Source organism: Callionymus lyra, chromosome 4 (assembly GCF_982586985.1).
Source record: "Callionymus lyra chromosome 4, fCalLyr1.hap1.1, whole genome shotgun sequence".
NCBI classification, from domain to species: domain Eukaryota; kingdom Metazoa; phylum Chordata; class Actinopteri; order Syngnathiformes; family Callionymidae; genus Callionymus; species Callionymus lyra.
Genome location: NC_141821.1, coordinates 21730475 through 21753238, shown reverse-complemented (window position 1 = coordinate 21753238; position 22764 = coordinate 21730475). Strand labels below are relative to the sequence as shown.

General features: G+C 42.3%; 3 protein-coding genes across 4 annotated transcripts; 2 read left to right on the top strand and 1 right to left on the bottom strand.

Annotated features, from left to right (window-relative positions):
* The first annotated feature begins 1701 nt into the window (after positions 1–1701).
* Positions 1702–11719, top strand: LOC148082080 (uncharacterized). 2 transcript variants are annotated; one of them, XM_087789184.1, is made up of 5 exons: positions 1702–1852; positions 3670–4169; positions 5446–5607; positions 6073–6277; positions 6343–11719. In XM_087789184.1, the coding sequence occupies exons 2-5, from the start codon at positions 4025–4027 to the stop codon at positions 8027–8029; spliced, it is 2199 nt and encodes a 732-aa protein (XP_087645310.1). In that variant the 5' UTR covers positions 1702–1852; positions 3670–4024; the 3' UTR covers positions 8030–11719. The 2 variants fall into 2 exon arrangements, with proteins under 2 accessions (XP_087645310.1, XP_087645309.1); XM_087789183.1 differs by having other exon boundaries at positions 1702–1865.
* Positions 11720–13185: 1466 nt separating this feature from the next.
* Positions 13186–17570, bottom strand: cyp17a2 (cytochrome P450, family 17, subfamily A, polypeptide 2). The gene is made up of 9 exons (XM_087789185.1): positions 17348–17570; positions 16354–16474; positions 16023–16161; positions 15732–15961; positions 15582–15668; positions 14567–14776; positions 14335–14504; positions 14130–14233; positions 13186–14065 (listed from the first exon to the last, which is right to left on the bottom strand). The coding sequence occupies exons 1-9, from the start codon at positions 17539–17541 to the stop codon at positions 13812–13814; spliced, it is 1509 nt and encodes a 502-aa protein (XP_087645311.1). The 5' UTR covers positions 17542–17570; the 3' UTR covers positions 13186–13811.
* Positions 17571–19080: 1510 nt separating this feature from the next.
* Positions 19081–21409, top strand: LOC148082078 (uncharacterized). Its single transcript, XM_087789180.1, has 2 exons — positions 19081–19521; positions 19665–21409. Exons 1-2 carry the CDS (start codon positions 19254–19256, stop codon positions 20759–20761), a joined length of 1365 nt encoding a protein of 454 aa, XP_087645306.1. The 5' UTR covers positions 19081–19253; the 3' UTR covers positions 20762–21409.
* The last annotated feature ends 1355 nt before the right edge of the window (positions 21410–22764 follow it).

Sequence of the window (22764 nt, the reverse complement as noted above, 5' to 3'; positions counted from 1 at the left end):
TCTTCAAATGGAAGTGACTTTTACGTCAAACCTATTCTATTTGTTTGAATGCAGAAAAGTCAAAGTTTTATGGCAAAATATAAGGCGAACCAAAATAATTACGAAGATTATAATACACTTAATGTAGTTGTCATTTGTCGCCACCAGGTGTCGCCACTTGTATTCGGGCACCATCAACAATTACACCTGGTATAATTTACGCCTAAATCGAAGGCTGTGTTTTTTTAGCATGATACCCATTAAAGATATATAGATTAAAAATACAATTGGCAAACATGATTTGTAAATATATATTTATTTTCGAAGACATATCACTAATAAAAGAGGGCAAAACGAACACACTTTTTGGGAATATTGTTTTGATTGTTTAAGCGCTTTGTGACCCTGGTCTGGAAAAGCGTTCTATAAATGTAAATTACTTACTTACTATTTCAGAATCAGAAACTACTTTATTGCCAGTAATGAAAAAGACAAAACTGGATTTGGTGGAATATGCGACACAATCAACAAGGCAGCGGCTCAAATTAATTATAGATTTTATAAAAACAAATAATAGACATAAACACCATATTCACATTGATTTTGAACAGCTTTTGTTTCTACAGTCAGAGCAAGAAAAGGCGTGAACGGAATATATGTTTACGCTGCACCAGTGGCCTGGCAACAGATAAGATGAATAATCATAGAATTGAAAATGTACTTCAACAGCGTTCATAATTAAACGTTATCTTGATCTTAGAGTATTTAACTTTGTGTGTTTATTTATTTTCGATTGCGATTTCAATGATAATTTGTGATCAAATCGCCACAATAACGTCTCGTCAGGATGTTTCCCTCTTGTTGCTAAGAGCTGCAGCCTCACGGTTCCTGCTCTCTGATTGGCCGCCAGCCTGTTGCCTGCGGCCAATCCGCTGCGAGAGCGTCCGCCATCAGAATCCCAATTTCACCGTCGATCATTTTGACTTCGATTTTTGATGAGCTGGTGAAGATGTTTGATCACAACCAATGTTGCCATGTGGCGCACACGAGATGTTGTTGCTCGTGAAGCTCAGGTGCTCGTTTGAATGTTATTATCGTGATGTAACGTGGAGCTCCTGGTGTGTGTTCCTCTCGCCCTCGCGCGTCCAGCTCGCGCAGCTCCATGATCTCCAGCAGGAGTCCCGCTGTTGTTCTTTGCTGCAATGGCGACGCTGTAAAGTCACGCAAAACCTGCAAGCACTTCACTTCCGGTTTATCAATTGTCTCATTTTGAGTTTCACAAACTCGATTGTGAAAGAAAATAACAGATTTGATGATTTAGTTAAATATATGATTGGCGTTTTAGGTGCAGATTCTTTTGTAGGATTTTTTTGGATGTACTGGTATTGTCATTGTTTGATAGTGAAATAACATTCATTTAGATTAAAATGATTTTGAATAAAGATTGTTATTCACAACATTTTAAACGCATTTCTTATATTTCCGAGAAGACCTCATTAAATAGACCATATAAAAACGAGACTACTTTATTATTACCACTTCTTTTTTCTTTTACACCTACGACATTTTCATTTTACTTCAATTCAAGAAATTAAAGAGTGACCCAGGATAATACGAGCTTTTTAATATTTCATTTAAAATAAATGATTTGAATCCTATAAAAATCGGTAGGGTGCTTTTATTCTGAAGCGAAACGTGAACGGTGGCGGAAGTCAACGTTCCCTCCCTCTGTGCTTGACGTGCCTTTGACGCTGATGGCGGCGGGTCGCACCGCGGAGGGAGAGCAAGGAGGCGGGGACGCGCACAGACGGCCACAGAGCTCCGGTGCTACCGACACACCGGCGACACACGCCTGCCCGGGAGAAGGACCGAGGTGAGGCAGGGAGGTGCGTTCATTTGTGTCGCTCTGTGTTTACCACTCGCGCACACATGCACACACACACACACACGCACGCACACGCACACACCTGTCGTCATACATTGGCAAGTGTATTTATTAATAGCTAAATAATGTGTGTCTTCTTATGGTGCTTTTGCTGCCTTCACTGACCACCAGTAATCATGTTACCGCTGACATTTGTGTATGTGCGTGTGCGCGTGCCTTTGTGTGTGTGTGTGTGCGTGCGCGTGTGTGCCTGTGTGTGTGTCTGTGCCACTGCAGCAGGCAGAACTTGGCCTGTTGAACTCTTCCCAGATCAACAAGGTGTGTTGTGGAGGCTGCAGCAGGATGGTGTCTGCTGCTCTTGTGAGGGCACGCTTGACGCCTCCAGTGTCTTTGTGTCATGTTGAGAGTTGAATCCACAGCTGCACTTGTAGCTGCACATCTAGAAACTGTGACATTAAAACCAGGCTAGATTCCTACTTTGGTTTGTCACATAAGATCCATGTCAGGATCTTGTTGTGCGTAACTGAAGTAATGACAACATTAAAGCAAAAAAAAAACTTTGTTCTCAACTCTATGCTTGTTACTTATGTATTGTTTGTCCCTATAGCTCTGAACTTGCACCATTAAAGGAACTGTGTTTGCTCCAATTTTAACATTTTTTTTCTCGTATTTTGTAGGTGTTTGTGATACATAATGAGGAAAGATGAAACAAAACACTTTCGAAATTGACTTGATCCCAGATTTTTTGCCTTTATTTAAAGCCAAATGGTTTGTCCAAAAACAGTACATAAATTATTCCTACAATTGAAGCCAGTTTACCCAGAAAAATGCAAAAGAAAACCTTTTTTTTTTCTAAAGGAGCTTGCATAGATCAAAATAAGCCTTTATTACTTGAATATGGATGCGACGGTACCATCAACTTATGAGATGGACCATGATTTGCCCTTCATGAAGACAAAAAAAACCACTTTTCTTAAATTCACTATGATAACCAACATTTAGTGGGTGTTTGCATTTAATTGGTAATCTGGTATTTTAATATGGCAAAGTCTGAAAATTTGCATTTTGATTGGTAAAAACTATTTAGCAATATTCAAGAGTTTTAATATTTTGTATTGGTAATAGGTCCTCACTGGTACAGTGGATGTGTACTAAGTGGCCTTAGTGGGTAGTACCCATACCTGCTATAGGTTCATAATCCTGTATAATCTAATCTTAAGAATGGCTTTCTTGCTGCTTTGTTCTGTTTTTCTATTGGTATTTTTTTGTGTTATCTTATTTCATTTTTTTATTCTTTACTTATTTATCACAGAAAAAAGCATATGTTGTGTTTACAACACTGGCAATAAAGGTTTCTGATTCTGATCTCGGCCTCACAGGAGTGTTGAACTTGTCAAAGAAGGGCGGTTCCAAGTAGGGGAGAAAAATGTGTAAATCGTCCTTAAATGTTCTGTTTAGTATCAGATTTTGGATCCGGTGCTGCTGTTTTTTTTTTTTTTTGCAATGGTTTGTTGCTTCGGTCCAAGAATTCACAAATCAAAACAGAGGCCTTCGGGGGTGGAAGCGAGAGACTGGGATCTCATCTTGATCCGCCCCGCTCTCTGTGCCTGGTCCTCCCAGGTGAAGCGCTGGAACAGCGTGAGGAAGGCAGAGAGAGGCTTCATTGTGCCGGCTGCTGGTTTGAGCCGGAGCTGTGATGAATATCAAACAGAGTCGTCATGGCGGACGCCTCAGCTGTGAGCTTCCCTCTATTGAGTTCTATCAATACACCATTGTCTTTTTTTTTTGTTTTTCTCTTGGCGCAGGATTGGTGGTCCGGCACCCTCCTGACCCGCTCCAGCGCTCGCTTCATCTCTGCAGCGCCCGGCCTGAGGAGCTTCAACACAACCACGTTTTTAGCAAGTCTTAGCCAACGACAGCTACTGCGTTTACTCACCCGTAATAAAACATGTAGATCGGTGTCACCCGGAAGATACTCGGACGACTCTTCTGATCGACCTGCTCTTCTCATTCTAAGGATTCTGCTGGAAAACTAAAAAAAAAAAAAACTGTTGAAATATGTAGCTGGACTCTAAAGAAGTTGCAGCTAACATTCAGTTAGCAGTTGTGGCTAACGGGTAGCAGTGGCGCGTGGGTGAATCTTCAAAGAGCAGGGGTGCAATGGAGTACCACTCTGGTGGTAGCCTGCCCCTGCTGGGGAGACCGCGGTACTGCCCTGGGGCCAGCGCTAATGGAGGATACCTGTGCGAGACTGGACACTGCTGCGGGGAGAGCGGCTGCTGCACCTACTACTACGAGCTCTGGTGTAAGTGTTTCATTCTACGTCACATTTCAACACCAGTATGAAGGTTTTGTTTTTTTTTCAGTTTGAGTCACTGGCCTCAAAAAAAGATATTCACAGAAATGTCTCTGACAGGATGCGTTTGATTGACAATATAACTACTATAAAAGATGAATCTTTCATTCCTTTTCTTTAACGTCGGTTTTACTCCTATTTAACAATCTCTGTATACATTTTGAAATCCATTATATCTGTTCCTTATATCATATATTTAACACATATATTTAACACAAGCATATCTGCGGGTTAAGATGGGAACATAAATGTACTGTGATTTAATAAAAGTAACAACCCAACGGGCCATGTTAAATGACTTGGCGGGCCAGATTTGGCCCCCTGGCCATAGGCTTCCATTGTGTGCTGTAATGTATTTAAAAACAATAAATTCTTTGAAATTTATATTAGAATTAAATAGATATATTGGTGTAGTTTAGCTTAAGTCCAGTACCGGTGCAGAACCTGTATTTTTTAATAGTGCTTAACAATCATTTTCCTAATCCTGTCTTTTATTTTTTGCTAAATAAAAGCAATATTCTTGTAACACTCTTAAAATGTGTTTCTTTCTAAGAAGACATTTTAATTGTGTTTTTTTTCTGTCAGGATTGTTTTGGGGTTTAATATCGTGCATGGAAACCTGATAGAAATCTATTATACGTCAAATACATGTTGAAATTTGTTGCTTCTCGACTTGGTTACTACCCGTTGTCATAGAACCGGTCTCTATTTTTAGGTCTGTGGTCAGGGTGGTAAATTTAATCTCAGAGTGTATGTAGCCATTCGCTTAGTTAGAAATCTCATTGAGTATTAAATTTCATTCAATTAATGAAACAAACGTTCTTGCTTCTTGACTAATTGTTTCAGCTTCAGATAAATGACCCGAGGGCTGACACTCGGTAGCTTTTTGGCTTATCAACGTTTGGCTGTCACCTGCTGCCCTCCCTGCTTGACAAGATCCCATCTAAGGCGTTGGTATGCAGTAGTGTGCTAAATGTTAAAGGGATCCCACTGAACCAGCTACCCCTACAAATAGAAGTATGGCCAAGTTTTGGAATTTGAACTATTTGGCTATAAATATCTGTATCTTATTTCCTTTATGTAATATATTTAAAACCCAAATATAGCTTTCCAGGGTTCACACACCTCATTGAGAAGAACTTTAAATCACTGGAGACGGTGACAGCCACCTTTGACCCCTGCTATTTTGTGAACATGTGGATTTTTTTTTTCTTTCTTGTATCAGGGTTCTGGCTGCTGTGGACTGTTCTTATCCTGTTCAGCTGCTGCTGTGCTTATCGACACCGCAGAGCTAAACAGAGGGTTCAGCAGCAGCAGAGGCAGCGAGAGATCAGCCTGCTGGCCTACCACGGAGCCAACTCCTTCCCCTCCTCCATGCTGGACCTGAGTAAGGGAGCGTCTTTCTTTGCTCCAGTGTGTGTTCATGATGTATTGTGTGATCTAAACTGGTCGTGCATCTTGTGCCTCAACGCTGCTCCATCTGTCTCGCTCCATCTCAGTGAACTCATCGCTACAATCTATTTTCTAACTGTCAGGATAGATGCACATTGTGACCTATAACGTTTATATACTAGTGTGTAATATTTGCGAAGGAACATCATTTTTTATATTTTTCCACGCACCCGAATCAGAAAATAAGATGCACATAAGAATATATACCACCATAATTTCGATATATTGAGAATAACAAGTGATATCTTACCGTACCCTTTATCTTAAGTGATTGTGGCCCCTTGTGTGATTGACTTTGACATCCCCGGACTAATCCATCACTTGTATGTTCACCAGAAGTCACATATCCATGATTATCGATCCAAGATATTGATGGTCTCGTCACACTTTCATCCTTCAGGTTTCCTCGCTTCTCTGAAACTGCCATCCTACGAGGAAGTGGCGGCTCAACCCTCCACGCCTCCTCCTCCGTACAGCTCTGTGTTTACCACCGCACGGTACCCTCAGCCCCCCCGAACCACTGACCCCCACCTCCTCACGCAGCATGACCCTCTGCTGCACCATCCCATGAGCGACGGGCCATCCTCTCTCAGCTCGGACAACAGGTACCGGAAAGTTGGTGCTCGGATGTTCATATTGTTCTCTCATCTGTAAATTGTTCTTACCCTAGCTCCAGCTGTTCCTGCGACTCCTGCTGCCCCTCCTCACCATGTAGCTCGTCACTGTCTGTCCCTCTGACCTACGAGACGGACACCAGCCATGCTTCGACGCCCAACGATGTGGCCCCCCTCACTCTGGACTCTATGGAGACTATCGCGGCGGTAGCTACATGTCTGGAGGCAAACGAGACCCCCTTCGCTTCGGACACAACGACGACGGCGACAGACTCTACAAACATTGCTGACGCAGCACAAGAACCCGAGACCACAGATGCTTTGAATCCTCATCAGACTGTTACTGTGGCAGTTGTTACCAGGGCAGCTTCCCCACAACCTCTGCCTTGTCCTGGCCCTGATGCGGTTCTTCAAGAATCTCCAATAAAGCAACAACTCAACCTGGTACTGGATGCAGGCACATGTAGCCCCGAAAGGCACCACGAAACCACCCTCTCTTCCTCCCTTTCTACGAGTACACCCACCCCAACCGTCACCTCTCCCCTGACCTGCAGCCCTAACAGTGCCACGTCCATCCCCAAACCAGAAGGCCTCAACCTCATAAGAACGTTTGACACGGCTGACTTAATAAGTAGCACTTCCTCGTCGAATGATGGAAGAACTTTGGCAGTTAAAGAGTCAAGTCTTAACACGTCTCCTTCAGACCTCTCTCAAGGTCCAAGCACAGTGCCTACAATGCATCACCACGCTCCTGACCCGGTATGTACGTCAGAGCCTCTACCAGCCACCAGTACACAAACGACCGAACCAGTCCCCCCTGACCTCACAACAGTGCCAGATCATGAAAACACCTCTGCGCTTAACTTTATCCAATTTCCAGAACTAGACTCCACCGCCGACCCGGTATCACCTGGATCAGCGGTGATACAGTTAGCGATGGCTAATCCCAGTCCCAGTTTGGCTACACAACAATGTGATGCAATAGATGTGTGCCTGACCACAGAGGCTGTTGGATCAGTGCCTTCTTGGCATCACTCTCCGTCGTTTGAGCTGGATCTTACAAGTCAATTACAGTTAGACGCACAGGCAGGTTCTACTTCCCCAAAACTCCAGGTCTCCACCCTGCCCTCTTGTCCGGCCATCACAATAGAGTGTCCGTCAGCACTCACCCACTCCACACCGTCTCCTGGAGTCCTGTCCCCAACCACCGTATCGCCGGCCCCGTCGTCGTCCTCCTCTGTCCCAGCCTCCGCCTTGCTCCTGGACCCCCTCACCATACTGCACCAGTCCGACAAAGGTGGACTATCGTCTCCTCACACTTCTTCTTTGTCACCTTCACCCCGTGCCACGCAGTCCCCGCCAAAGCAGACGCTCTTTTCCCCTTGTGTGGACGTTTTCGAACCGGAGCCCGCCAGCTGGGAGGAGGACCAAGTGGACGAGGACGACGAGGAGGACATGGGAGCCGACGAAAGCCAGTACAGACATCGGCGACTGACGGGTGACTCTGGGATTGAAGTCTGCCGATGTCAGGTGGAAGAGGTGGAGGAGGAGGAGGAGGAAGAAAAAGAGAAAGCCAAGAGCGTAGGGGTTGAAAACAACGGCGTAGGTTTCGATCTCCATGACAGTGTGGACTGTCCTGCCAGGGCTCCTAAAACCACGGGAGTGGCGGTCACACTCTGCAACTCCACCGTTAAAACATCTGATGATACAGGTGAAGTCGTGATTGTCATGGAAACAATATAAATAGCCAGTGGATTTATTTAAGGAGGATGGCGGTGATAGTAGCTGAGCCTTAAACCTGCTTGTTTAGGTCTTAGGTAAACTCTGTTCGGGTTTTGTTTGGGGAATTTTCGACGATACAATTTAAGCAAGTCCAGAGAAGACCCAGTTTGTATGAGATGATCATCGAAAATATCAAGTTATATTCATTTTTAGAATTGAGGGTCCCAGGTTATCCAATTTATTGTATTTAGTCACATTAAACTGAAGTTAAAAGCAAAAGTCAGCCGTCGTCACCCCGCCATAACCCATTGACGACTACATTTATTTACCTGTCCGGGTTTATTTTGATTTTAATGCTCTTGAATTGTTTAAAATTTGGTATGAGTTAATGCTTTTGGCTTTTTCCCAGATAAGATACATTTTTATTAAGATACACATTATATCATAGTCTTTGATAATGATAAAAGTTTAAATACAAAAAAAATATTTTAAAAATACGACTGAATTTCCCAACTTTATAATATATTATGAACTCTAAAATATTGAAATGACCACTAATGAGAAGTATTTTACATATTTACACTAACAAACTTTCCCAAAACGGTGTCAAAAGATAATTCAGGAACTATTGTAACTAACGGATCTCACTTTATGAGCAAGTCCAAGTCTTTTTAACTGCCGAACTGAAATATACTTTGACATACATCAAATATGAGATCATTTCTTCTTTTTTTTCTTCCAGCAATGTTTTCGAAAATACTTTGTTTTCATTCAGACAACATTCATGTGCATATAAATTGATATTAAATTATTATACATTATTTATTTTCTTTAATCATGTGTCAATACAATTTGAAGGCTGTTAATGTAAGAATTTAAGTAGTCTTATCTTCTTATCATTATATTTGTCCAAAAGCAAAGCAACATTTAGTTGTGCTAATCAAAAAGAAATTAAAGAAAACAAGGTTTGCTTTAATCCTTTTTTCAAAAATGTTAGTCTACAATGCAAAAATAGTCTTTGTCATCTTTGACTTTCGATCCTCCTAATGTTGGCAATTCCATTGATTAAAACCTAAATTATTCCCAAAATCAATAGTAGGTTTTGCTAAGTACAAGTTAATTAATAGTCATTTGAGGAACTGACACCAATGCATCCCGTAAAGACTCTTCTGGCATTGGATATTGAATTCAGATAATTTTACATTCTTCGCCACATTTGTATTAATCCATGATGAATATTCACTGGTGTCTGCTTGGAACCTTTAGCCAAACAATAGCCTCTTGTCTCAAACGTAAACAATGGGTTTGTCAGAAGACAACGGGTGGAAGAGCCCGAGTCATTTTCTTGTCAAAAGTTGCGTTCCATTTAGAGGGAAGTAGTAGGTGGTTGTGTTATTGTTGCAAGGTTAGATCCGGTGTCAACAGATCTCTTCATTCCTGCGTGTTGGCTACAGGCGTCACAATTCCTATAAAAACAATAGAGACTTTGAGAGAGGAATACAAAGCAACAAAGGGAACCCGTCATCGTTGTCGTCATTGTTTATCAGCCTCCTACTTGTTTTGAGTCTGAGTGCATCAGTGTTCTACACGTTCTTGTGAACATTGGTTTGAATAAATACAGACAGGAAAGTTCAAGGCTGGTCAATGATGTAACGCTTGGTACCCAGGAGAAATATGACAATAATTAACTGTTTTTGCGGTAATCTCTTAATTTAGATCCTGGACAAGGTCTATCTGCAGCTGTTAAAGGTGGTTTACATCAGTAATCACCAACCATTGGTCACAACCTGGTACTGGTCCACCAAGGCGCTTGATTTGGTCATACTTGCCTGTCAACTAATAAAAAAGACACAAGATAAGGGACAATGCCCACAAATCTAGGTTAGTTTAATTATTCCTGTACTTAACATCAGTCATACCTCAAAATAATGCCTCAATTAAACCCTTCCATACTGCAAAAAAGGTTGGGGACTCCTTGTCTTAATGGTCTCAGGCGGTTGATCACGGCACTTTAAAGTGGAGGTTACCAGTCCATATTGACTACCTTTAAATGATCGCTCCTAGTCACTCAGTGAATCATCCTTGTATTCTAGTTCTAAAGCGTGGGTTAGTAAAGCGCCTCGGCTAAGATTCCTACGTTTTAAATCTTACAAAGTAATATGTTTGCGCTGCTTCACTGTTCAGTGCGTATATTCTTAATTATGAGAAGGTTTTACATCCAGCGAGTTTGAGAATGATCTTAGTTTGAAGAAAACATGAAAAATTAAAACATTTAATAATAAAAATTATTTTCATTTGGTAAAAAAAAATGCTAATTCTATGAGAAACTTTTCAGATAAGAATAGCTTTCTTATTTTCCATTTTATTGGCAGCAAAAGTATAGATCTGTTTTTACAATAACACTGACACATGCGTTTTGATCTGCAGTTTTGATTCAGTTTGGCTCTTTTTAGAGCTCACCAAATGGATCTGACACAAAAGCATCATTTTATAGCATTTTGTGGAGATTTTCATCACAATCTATTGTCTGAGGTCATGCTGGTAAAACCACCTTAATAAAAATAATGTCAAAATCCACTATGAAATAATACATATATGTGGAAAAACAACTGCAAACTAATCTATTAAACAATTTGTTGTACCACGAGAGTTCAAAAAATAGTTTATTTCAATAATTTAGTTTGATGGTTTTACAGCGTCTAGATTGAGCAGTAACAGTGGATTTTCCTAAGCTTTTTTCATCATCGGCGACAAGGTGGATGTACTCGATGTTGGTGGCAGATGACATGCATTGACATTTCTTGACGGGTTTTTTTTCAACGCTACACGTGCTAGCCTTTTTTCGATAGACAATGTTTGGAGAAAATGCACACCTTGTTAATGGATGGCGATTAAATGGTCAAAGAGATTGTTTGATCGCTTGTTTCAGGATCAAAGCACAAGGTTGGATTAATACGCAAATGGATTGTCTGTACCAGGCCAACCGGGACTCGACTCATTTGCTGATGACGCCTTTGATTCCGTCTCTGGCTGAGGTCAACAACATGACCCCTCCTCCCCCTCTTCCTCCTGTCATGAATCAAAAAAAAAGGACCGAGAGTGGAACAATTGGAGGGACTTAACCGCCAGAGTTAGACAGAGCCGTCAATGTTGTGGTTGATGTTGTGGTTTGGTGGTGTTCTTTGTTTACCTGAATTAATAACGTAATATATCTACATGGTTACAGAGTGCCATTTCTACTTGACAACTGTTACTACTTAGCATTAGACCGAGCAGTTGTTGCTCTGTGTGGGTGTTTAGACCAGCGTGGATGAAGAATGTGTCCTTCGGCTTCCCTGCCTGTTATTTAGCTCTAACGTCATCCTCGTCTACAGCTGGATTGAACCGGTCCATACTTGCTCATTTTTGATCTGACAAAACATCCAGTGGGTAAAACAACCTGATTTCACAATTTCCTTAAATACTCCAAAGCTTCTCAAGGGCACATATTGATCACCGTGTTTGTAAACATGGATGAGGTTATTGCTCGACTATTGTGGGGAAACATTTTTGATTTCCTTTTTTCTTAACTTTTCTTCACTCTACCTGGTCATTTTTCCAATGTTGTCATACATGAGTATTAGCCTCAGTTGTAATCTCCCACCGATATACTTAGTTTGACCTGTTTTTTTCAGATGAATGTATATTGAATCAATAAATCAATACAACAGATTCCTCTCAGGTGTTCATTAAGGACATCTCCAGAATAGGTGTCCAGACTTCGGTCCTCTTTTTCTAACGATAACAAAACCAAACGGTGATTTGACTGCAAGGCCTGTCACACAAAAAACACATTGTTAATTCCAGTAGCTTTTAAGTATTAGTCATGATTAAACGCTCAAATCATCTCATTGGTTGTCCTCTCCCTCTTAATCTCTTACCTGGTAGCTCCACCTCCATCACAACCATTTGTCCTTTCACTCTATCGTTCCATTTAATTTACTAGTCTCTGATCTTGTCCTGGCCAGTCATTCTGATGAATCTACACATCTTAGATACAATCATCAGCCTTAAGATTAAAACAAAAAACATATTAATATCAAATAAAAAACGACAGCAATTGAAATGGTTTATTGAAACTGCAGCAAATTATTTTGAACCACTCTTAAGTCCAGACCCACTAGAATTGCAGCTCTGAAGATGCATTGTGGGAGCTCTCACTCCTCTACTACTGAACTTCCCTCTCTCTCTGGCTAACACTCTTAAGAATCCCCTTTCACTCCACCCTGCCTGCACCCACTTCTTCACCTCCCATGATGTCAGTGAAATTTGATTTTGAAACTTAATAAGTCATGCCTCTCGAAATAGCATCTTCAACAGACCCAGACATGCAATCGTGTTAAGTTTTTATGGTGACAGGCCTAGTAAAACACATTAGTAGTTGCTGTGACTAAGAATATTTTTATAGAAGGGTAATAAAAAAAAACTCACTACTTTGTTGAGAATACTTTGGACATCTCTGATCCTGCACTTGGCAACATTTTGGATAAAGAGAGTAACAGCCTTGTAGGATGTGCCCCCAGCTGACCGGTCATAAATAATAGAGACCCCCAGATCAGAATACATCTATTTTTAAACAGATTACAAGCTGTGTAAAGGTTGCGATCTTCACCAAACTATGTGGGACAGAGACTATTCCTGCTGGCCTAGTTATGATTGTGAAGTTATTGTGTCGAAAAACCAGTTCTAAATTTATCTGTTTAAAAAGAATTCTGTCACAGGAAGCTGTGACAACATTTCTCTATCGCATTGATTTGATTCTCATTCTTTCTTTTCTGTCACTCTCGTTTTTGCAAGGATGTTACCATTCAGACTCTAGAAAAAGCTTTATATCGAGACAATAATGTTTATTATTAGTAATATGACATTATTATGAATAGTGTGTGCGTGGATGTGTGTGTGTGTGTGTTATCCAACTAAACCAGCCTGTTCTAAGAAGTGTGATGATAAATGGAATAAAACTGTTAAAGCCTAAATCTTTTGATCTTTTTCTCATTCTTTTTTAATGCTTATTCTGTCTAAGGCAGTGCTGGCAATTACATTTCTTCAGGGAACACATTTCATACAGTGGCTTTTGTGGGGAGCCATCCGGAAGCAAAGTTATCGGAGCGAAAAGTCAATAATAAAATCAAGCTTAATATGTTTTTTTAATTGTATTTTATTTAACTGTTTTCAGGCCTTTGGGTCACCTCAGATAACAAGGGCTAAAAAATCTGATATATTAGCTTTTTATTTCTCCACATATTGTTTTATTTTCCTTTAAATACTTTTGAGAGGCAATTAATACTCACAAAAAATACCTAAAACAGAAACTCTACAGTCATTACAGTCATTTAGAGACTGTTGATGAATAATATGAATCATTTTTAATTATGTTTTTTTTACGATTAAGGGAATATTTCTGATTTCTAGTCTCATAATCATACAGTTTTTTTCATGTTTTAAATATATATAAATTAATGTTCAATTTGTTTTACTTTATTTAAGGCTACTTCTTCTTGTTACACCTGTCCCAAGAAATAGTTATTGCTCATTTCTTCAGTTGTTAGACTTAACATAAAATAATTATTTTTTTAACAAACAAAACTACAAAATGATTGTATACATACAACGCTGTTGGATTTATTGACTCATCATGATGTTAAGAATTATGTTTTTTTTAATCTCCCAAAGGGCCACCAATGGCCTTTAGGCAAGCTTTGAATTAAGGGGATTGCGAGCCAATCCTTTCCATTGCTGATGTTCCTTCCAAATATTTGACCTCTCATTCCCACCCTGCTCTTGGAGTGACAACCACTTCATAGGGTAAAGGCTGGAGCACCACCCCCAATCTCCCCTGCAGGTTGGGTAGGGCGCCCCCTTCTGGTAGTTTGAAGCTCATCCTCTGGAGAAGGGAAGAGAGGAACAAGAAAAGCTCCACTCTGGCAAGGGATTCCCCAACACAAACCCGAGGGCCTGCCCCGAATGGCAGAAAGCAGGCTGGCGTGACTCGCTGCCCTTGCTTATCCAAGAAACGTTCTAGAAAAATGAAAACGTTTATTTATTTATTTAGTGTTTATATTTGTTTAAATAAGTGAGTTACCTGGTTTGAACAAGTCTGGTTTATCCCATTGTTGTGGATCATTATGGATTGACCACAAGTTGACCAAAACACGAGTCCCACGAGGAACGCTGTGGCCGCCAATACTGTTGGGAACAATATTTATTTTTACTTGTCTTTGTAACAAGATGTTAGGCCGAGCACTTGTTACTCAAGTAGCTTAGTGTTTGACACGGATGTCACTCGCCTGCTGTCAGTCATAGCAGTGTGAGGGATCAACACCGGGCTGACGGGTCGGATCCTCATGCCCTCGTTCAAGACGCAGTCAAGGTACGACAACCTGCCACGGTCTGACATGCACACTTGTCGCTCACTCCCCACCTTCTCGTCCAGCTCCTTCTGCACACGCTCCTGGACCTGCAGCAACAAGTGAGCTCATGACTGTGTAACTAACTCCAGTGGCAGGCGAGAGGCGAGACCTCGGGATGGTGCAGCAGGTAAGCCAGGATCCACAGCAGTGTGGTGGAGGTGGTCTCCACGCCGGCTCCGAATGCTTCAGCCGCCGTCATCAACACGTGGTCGTCTGTTATGACCTCCTCATCTGGGGTCTTTTGACCCTGTCTGTCACTCACTTGACCCTTAATCAGAGCATCCAGGAGATCACGGGGCTCGCCATCACTCATCGAAGCCTGGACATGAGATGTTGATTGTCTGATAAAGCATTCATGTTCAAGAGTTTATAGATGGACGGTTAGGGCTCTGAAAAAACTTGAGCGACTTAACTAACTGGTGGTTTAGAGAAGCGGGGACCGAGGACTGGTACCAGTCTGAGAGGCGCTTTTTACCAGGTCGCACAAACAGGAAAGAAAATATTTAGATCATTTATTTTGTATTGATTAATACTTTTCCAAATAGACCACATTTTCTCCAAAGCAACATAAGCCTGCTCAGTCAAGGTAACACAAAAAACAAGCCTGTAGTCTAGTATAAATCAGTAAAACACAATGTCGTAAAGGGCACTAATGTGTTGATTTCAGTGTCTCTAAAATTGATCTTTGACCTTGGACCGTGCTTAAGCCACGCCCACTGAAAACACTCACTCTTTCAGGAGATTAAATCTTGTTTATCATAACCACACCCACTCTGCTGGGCTTTGAAACATCTGAGTAAGTGAATAGAGTTGGGTTGTGACATTAGTTTTAATGAGACCGTCTTGTTGAAAAACAGCTGTTGATGTTTCAGTGTTTTGTTGAGTTGTTTTGTCTGCTCTAAACATTCATTAAACGGTGATGCTATTTATTTTGTACTTTTATCAACCGAAGGTAAGTCTGTAAATATAATGCCAAACTTAAACCTTAAAAAAAGGTTGAGGAACCTTGGTCTAAAGTTTATGAAATTAGGAAACAATATTCCCAAGTTCGACTCCTTCCAGGTCAAGGAATTATATAGAGTACAAATATATAACTACGCCCCCTGGCGGCAGGCATCTGTCACCTTGTGTTCCTTCAGCTTTCTCACAAGCAGTCGGTCTCTAACAACGATGCATTCCTTCAGCTTTTTCAGGCACTTGTTAGGAAACACCTGAAGAAACAGGACAGTCATACACAAGCTCTCCGATTACGAAGCATCTCAAGCGAATCCAACCTTCATCCAGGGAAAAACGTCCACCAGGCCTCCTTTGGCTATCGTCTCCACGATGCCATTGTTGTACTCAATGACCTCCTGCAGCTCTGCATCTCCAGGCCCGTAGGTGGTGTTAAAAACCAGAGTGCACACAACGTTGGTGACGGCTCTGGTGATGGCTGGACTCGGGTCAAAGCTGCGCCCTCTGTGGGCCAGAAGCTCCGCACACAGACTGTCGACTTCTGCGAGAACTAAAATTTCAAACAGCAGATTCAGACGAGCTCGACAATGAGCTCCAATTTTGTGAGTTACCGATCTCCTGCAGGCGACTGGTTCCTTCTCCGAACAGAGTGAAGGAGTTGTGCACTAGGCGACGATGCAGCTTCCATAGTGGAGAGTAATCAGAAAATGCGATGTCTTTCCCGCACCGGGTTAACAGGTCGGTGGTTACCTACAGGTCAAGCCATCACACTTTCACATATACAGAACAATTTTAAATATTAATTTAACTGAGAGACGATACAAACTACACACACAAGTTAACCAGGATCATTTTAAACAGTCTCACTGTGAGGCTAAACTCTAGTGAATGTTTTCAATTCCTGATTTCCTACTAAGCATCGACAGCATATAACAGGGTTACCATGCTCGGTCGCCCGGCAAAGTCCTTTCCTTTCTGTAGTAAAACCTCTCGAGCATGTCGATGGTCGGTAACAACGACGGTGCGATGAGGTCCAAGGTAAAGAGCGAACAGGGATCCATATCTGACAACACAGACAGAAATATTCAATATTTTTCCTCTATGTTTGGCAGGTTTAGTAATCAACATAAATGAAATCACTCACAAAGATAAAACATTATCTAAATAATGTAAAGAAGTGACATCACAGGCAGAAGATAAAAATACCTAAACCTTTGTAGAAGCTAAATCTCAAGAAGGCACATTTTCACACAATTTGTTGTGTTTATATTCTCTTCTTTCGTTCTGTGGTCTGTTGAAGAGATAGTTTACACATTTTATACTCACCCTCATGTTGAGTCGTCGACTAATGGTTGGTAGATTTTTCAAGTTATCAATGTCTTTTTAAAGTTACAGGAAGCAGTGCCTGTCCATATAACAAAAGGGGCTCAATTGTCTCTGTTGAAAAATAAATTAAAAAAAACCCTGGTCTGTGTTTTCATTTTTTTCATAGCGATTTGTCATGTTGGGGCTCAAGAGGGACGTTACAGTGAGCCGTATTGAAGAAGATAGACTCTAAAAAGAAACCGATTACTCTGAAAATAATCTCAATTTTTAATCCACACGAGGGTGAGTAGAAAATTATTGTTATATGAATTTCCGGGTGAACTATAACTTTAAGTTTAACTTAACTTTCCTGTATCACAAAATAGTCAAACTTGTATTTTCAACTGTAATATTAATCTTACGTATAATATTAATAATAATTTGCGTATAACAGTGTTGCAGTAATAAGAACAAAGTAGAAACATCACTGTTTGGTAGATTGATCCTCATATTTATTAACTCAGACAACTTTTCTTCTTTTTGTTCATTTTATCGACTAGATCAATAGATAAAATGAAACTATTATTTTAACGTTGGGGGAAAAAAAAAAGATTACAATGTTTTTTCTCACCTACGAGCCAGCTGTGAGAAAAGCAGATGTGGTGGGAGTGCGCCCCCCAACCAAGGAAGACTGCCCAGAAGCGGTAGTCGGGGCAAACAGGGGATGGAACCAGAACTTGTCCCGGGTGGTAAAGTAACCAGGACTAGGACGAGGACCAGAGCGAGGAGGAGGAGAAGGACCTCTGAAGAGAACCACATGAACATGGTTGTGAGAAGAGAGAGAAAATGACGAGGAGCTGTGCTTTTAATCTGGTGAGACCTTCCTGAGGTCAGAGGCCATGGGCTCTCTGTTATTCTTTCCATCAGGAGCGTGTTTATCTTGGTCGGCAGCCTTGCTGTTATCAGCTGCATAACTGTTGCAGCCTTGGAGGAGACGCAGCACGGTGACCTTCACTTCATTGTGACATAACTAGCTTTCCTTGCTGGTGTTAAGAATTATGTTTATTTTATTCATTCAATGAAACATGAATAATGGCGTAAGATTAACCCAATAATAAGTAAAATAATGATAAATATATCAACAATACATTCGCACAAGATAATAAACACTGGTACAATATTGTTTTGAATGCACACACTACAGAACGACTGTAGGTGACTAGACGAGTAGGTAACTAGTTAGAAAGGTAGACAGGTGACTAGATATGGAACTTGATCATTGATTTGAGGAGCGGAATGTGTGTATCATGTATACCTTAAAGTCAAAACATTATTGCAATGTGTATCTAGAAGACCCCAGTGTCATGATGTCGACGCTCAAAAGGGGTGACTACTTCTCCCTATAACCAGTTGGTGGCGCTATCTCGACATGGTTGACAGGCCAGGGAGGTGTTATGGAAGTAAATGGAGCTAAGCAGATTCGTTATTTATATAACAGCTGCCCTGAATCTCTCCAGTCTCCATGGTGACAACAATTTAGACACACACGCACACACACACACACAGAGAGACACACAAACACACACACACACACACTCCCCCTCACTCTCTCAACGACTTACAAACTCTTTCTGGTTCTTTCTCTCGCACACATTCCTCGACCCAATTAAAATGTTAGAAATGTTCCACTAGTTTATTTCCCCCGGTAAAAAACTGCAGGAAAGACTTGTCAACGTGATGTATCAACACCGCATTTGTTGCGCAGATTACAATGTAAATGTATTAAAGATGAAGAAAAAAAACATTAGGAAGTCTGGATGCGTCTCTCTCTCTCTCTCTCTCTCTCTCTCTCCCTCTCTCTGCAGCACTGCGGAGCTCTCCGTGGTGCTGAAGCTGCTGATTCGCCGCAGACACAGCAGAGGGACTTGTGTCTCCTCTGTCACTTGTTGAAAAAATATATATATATATTTCCCACCTCCCTGGGGGTCACATTTATCCACAGTCAGCTTTATTCTCAGCTGTGTTGCTTTTGTAAACAAGATGGCGTCAACGTTCACACCCCAAAGAATGGTCGTCTTTCTGAGAAACAAGAGTGGTGTTACATTTAAACTACATGTCATCTGCAGTTATTAAGCATTTTCAGTGAATAAAAGTAAATACATTTAAAATGAGGGGTCTTTATACAAGAGTTTACGTTATAATGGTGCTTAAAGACTCGGCCAATAAATGACCCATAATACGAGAAAATGCATTGTGGGTCAAATCCCCGCGAACGCGCAGGTAAACAACAGTTTTGTAGTCGCACGGATCCTGCGGGTTGTATAATCCGGGCCTGATGCCGCAGTAAGGAAACCCCTTTCTCCGGTCGACGTAGATCTGCCGCCTGTCCTTTTATGGTATGGGGATACCCGGCGTCAGCGCCGGAAGCTGCCCTTGTTTGGGCAGCTACGATGCGTTCGGCGGGGGGAATCCCTCTCTCCTGCCTGGACCAATGAGGCAGAGCAGAAAGTAACCAAGGAGACGCAGCGTATAAAAGGATGAGAGCGCGGAGGGAGCGCAGCATCTTCAGCATCAGTGAGCGGATTATCGGAGCCTGGGAATATTATCAGGATCTTAAAAACACCAGGAAGGGAATCCCCGACACGTCTTGTTGTTTTTTTTGTCATACAGTCACTGACATGCTTCTGGAGCGCGACGACAGCTTCATGTCGGAGTTCGAAGACGCTTGCAGCGCCTGGGTGGACAGTGTGGGTTCGAGTCCCAGCGACGGAGCCGAGACTGACGTCGGATCACCTTTCTGTCAAGGTGAGCCTCAGCCTCATACTTTTTTAATGCAGAACATTTTTTCTTGAACCACTTTAAGAAGCATGTTGTGTTGCTGAGGATTGCTGCCCACAGTGGAGCGATTACGCAATAACACCCCCTCCCCTCCCTCCTTCTCTCCACAGCCTTCTCTCCGGGAACTGACGCCTCTGACTCAGATTTCTTCTCCGACTTCAGCGACTGCTCGTCGGACGCGCTCTCGCCCTCCCTCAGCTACACCGGCAGCTTCTTCACCGAGACGGAGTCGGCGCCCGCGGCGGCGGCGGCAACAGGTCTGAGCAGCACCGCGGACGCCATCCTCAACATGATCACGGAGATCGTCGGGATCTGCACCGAGATGGAGCAGCAGAGCGACGCGTCCGCGCCCGCCGCCTCCGCCGCCCTGACGCCCACCGACGCCAGCGTCACCCCCTCCTCGCCGCCGGTGGTGGTCAAGAGCGAGTTCTTGGGGTTCAGCAGCGGCTGCGGCGGACAGTCGAGGCACGAGGCGCTCCAGCCCGGGAGCAGCGACCCCTTACTCCCGCTGCCAGCCCTGGAGCAACAGGTGGACGTGAATGACTTTATCGACTCTTTGCTCATCGCTGAGGCGGGTCAGGGCTCAGAGCTGAGGGGGGTCAAGCAGAAGCCGCTGGGTCTGGACGAGTGGCTGAAGTGCGTGGCACCTGTTGCGGGGGGGGACTCCGGCAGCTACGTCATCAGCAGGCCGGTCGTCAAGACGGAACCCGTTCAGAGCGGGATCGACCTCCACTTCCCCTCCTCCCCCGCCCTCCCCTCCACCCTGGACGCGCATCTTCTCTCCTCCCTCCTGCAGGGGGCGTTTCCCATCATGAACCTCGGGGCCGCGCAGGCGCCCGGGGCCCCGAAACCGACGCGCGGCGGGGGCCGCCGAGCTCCCGCGAAAGCGAAGGCGTTCCCCTGCCACGTGCACGGCTGCGAGCGTCGCTTCTCGCGCTCGGACGAGCTCAACAGGCACGTGCGCATCCACACCGGACAGAAGCCGTTCCAGTGCAGCATCTGCGCGCGCAGCTTCAGCCGCAGCGACCACCTGACCACGCACACGCGCACGCACACCGGGGAGAAGCCTTTCTCGTGCGACGTGTGCGGGAAGAGGTTCGCGCGCAGCGACGAGAGGAAAAGGCACGGGCGCGTGCACGTCAAGCAGCAGCTCCGCGCGCAGATGATGGCCGCCTACTCCCTGGCCGTGAACGCGCCTGGTGTCTGAGGAGGCGTCGAGGCTTCACGAGTTCAAACCTGCGAGAGTCTCGCGGAGGCGTTTGACGTCACGCCGGGGGGGAGACGACACTTGTCTCCCCCATCATGGCGCACCTGGGGGTCCATGGCTGCAGGTGGATGATGATGGAGCGTCAGGGGGACCAGATCCCAGATGATCTTCACGGTGCTTTCAGTCGCTGTTTATTGACTTCGCTGTCGTGACACTGCATGCGTCCAGAAAGATCATGAACTCTGACGGGACATTCTTCCTCATCCAAGCAAAAGATTGTTTTTGTAAAAATTAATAGTTCCCTGCATGAGAATGTGACAAAACCGTGAATGTTGTGCTACTTTTCTTGTCGATGGAAATATTTTTATGTACAAATTGCTCTATATTTGACATCACGAGAAGTTCTATGTTTGTAATAAATCTCTATTTTTCTGCATCGTTTGTCTACCTCGTCGCACAGCCTGTTTTCACCGACTGTGGGGTTTTGAGCCAGATTTCACTTTTCTATGAAAAGTTTGTTGAGCTTGTGAGTTTGTCCTGACGTCAGTGCTGGTTCAATCATGGTGGCGCTGATGTTGTTGGAGCGCTGGACGTCTACTGTTCTCTTGGTCTGCATGAGGCTGCTGCTGCCAATAAAACAACAAACTGAACGTGATTGTCCTCTCGTCTTATTAACTCAGATCACATCTTAGAAAAGTCATTGCATGTCCTCAGATAATGGCCATGAGGGACCTCTGAACTTTTACCATTTCAATCGATGAACCGTAAAAACAGTTAAAGGTCAAAACATGGATCCGTCGACAAAAACAAATCCTCACAAGAATCCAAACAATCATTATAATCAATCAGAATCATCTGACGTTTGTCTTCATCGCTGTTTTCTTCAGCCACATTCCTTAACATCACCATTATTTTTCCTCGTCTCCTCTCTAGTCATTATGGCTGCAGTTGCTAGGCAACTAATGGCCCCATCATTCCTGTCATTTTCGCTACTCGTCGTGTGTGAGCGAGAGGTTGATCTGGGGGCACAAAAACAACATCAGAACGTTTGAGTCACATGCAAATCATATGTTTATGCAGTGCTTGAAAAAAAACAACCACTGACCCTTGTCTGGACTATTTGAAGCCCGTCTGCAGCTGTCATTTGATACTCATGTCATGATCCAATCCATCCATTTTTATTGAATCATACTACTCTTGAAATCTCATGTTGAAGCGTAAGCTCAGCAAAAGCTTGTCGGTCAGAGAGCTTAGATCTGTCGACAGACAAACATGCATGATTATATAAGTAAGACCTTTGTTTGCTTTATTCTCGAGGTCATCAAGAAAGTAATAAAAAAAAAGCATCAATTTTGTTTGAAAGAAAATGGAATTCATTTTCAATATATGAGAGTATTCAAATCAATTAAATCGTTTATTGCTTATTATTATTCATCAGCCGATCCTGTTGAGGATGAGAAACAGGGACAGGACGTGAACAGGTAACCAAGAACGTTTTTATTTCTAATTTATTTTTGCTTCAGTCATATAGGTAGTACCACACACAAGCTAACACCTTGAACGTAAAAAAAACAAACAAACACATACACACACACACACACACACACACACATATATATATATATACATACATACATACATACATACTTACATATATATATATATATACAGTATATATATATATATATATATATATATATATATATATATATATATATATATATATATATATATATATAAATAAATAAATAGATATAGATATATGTATGTATGTATGTAACAAACACATACACACACACACACACACACATATATATATATACATACATACATACATACTTACATATATATATATATATATATACAGTATATATATATATATATATATATATATATATATATATATATATATATATATAAATAAATAAATAGATATAGATATATGTATGTATGTATGTATATATATATATATATATATATATATATATATATATATATATATA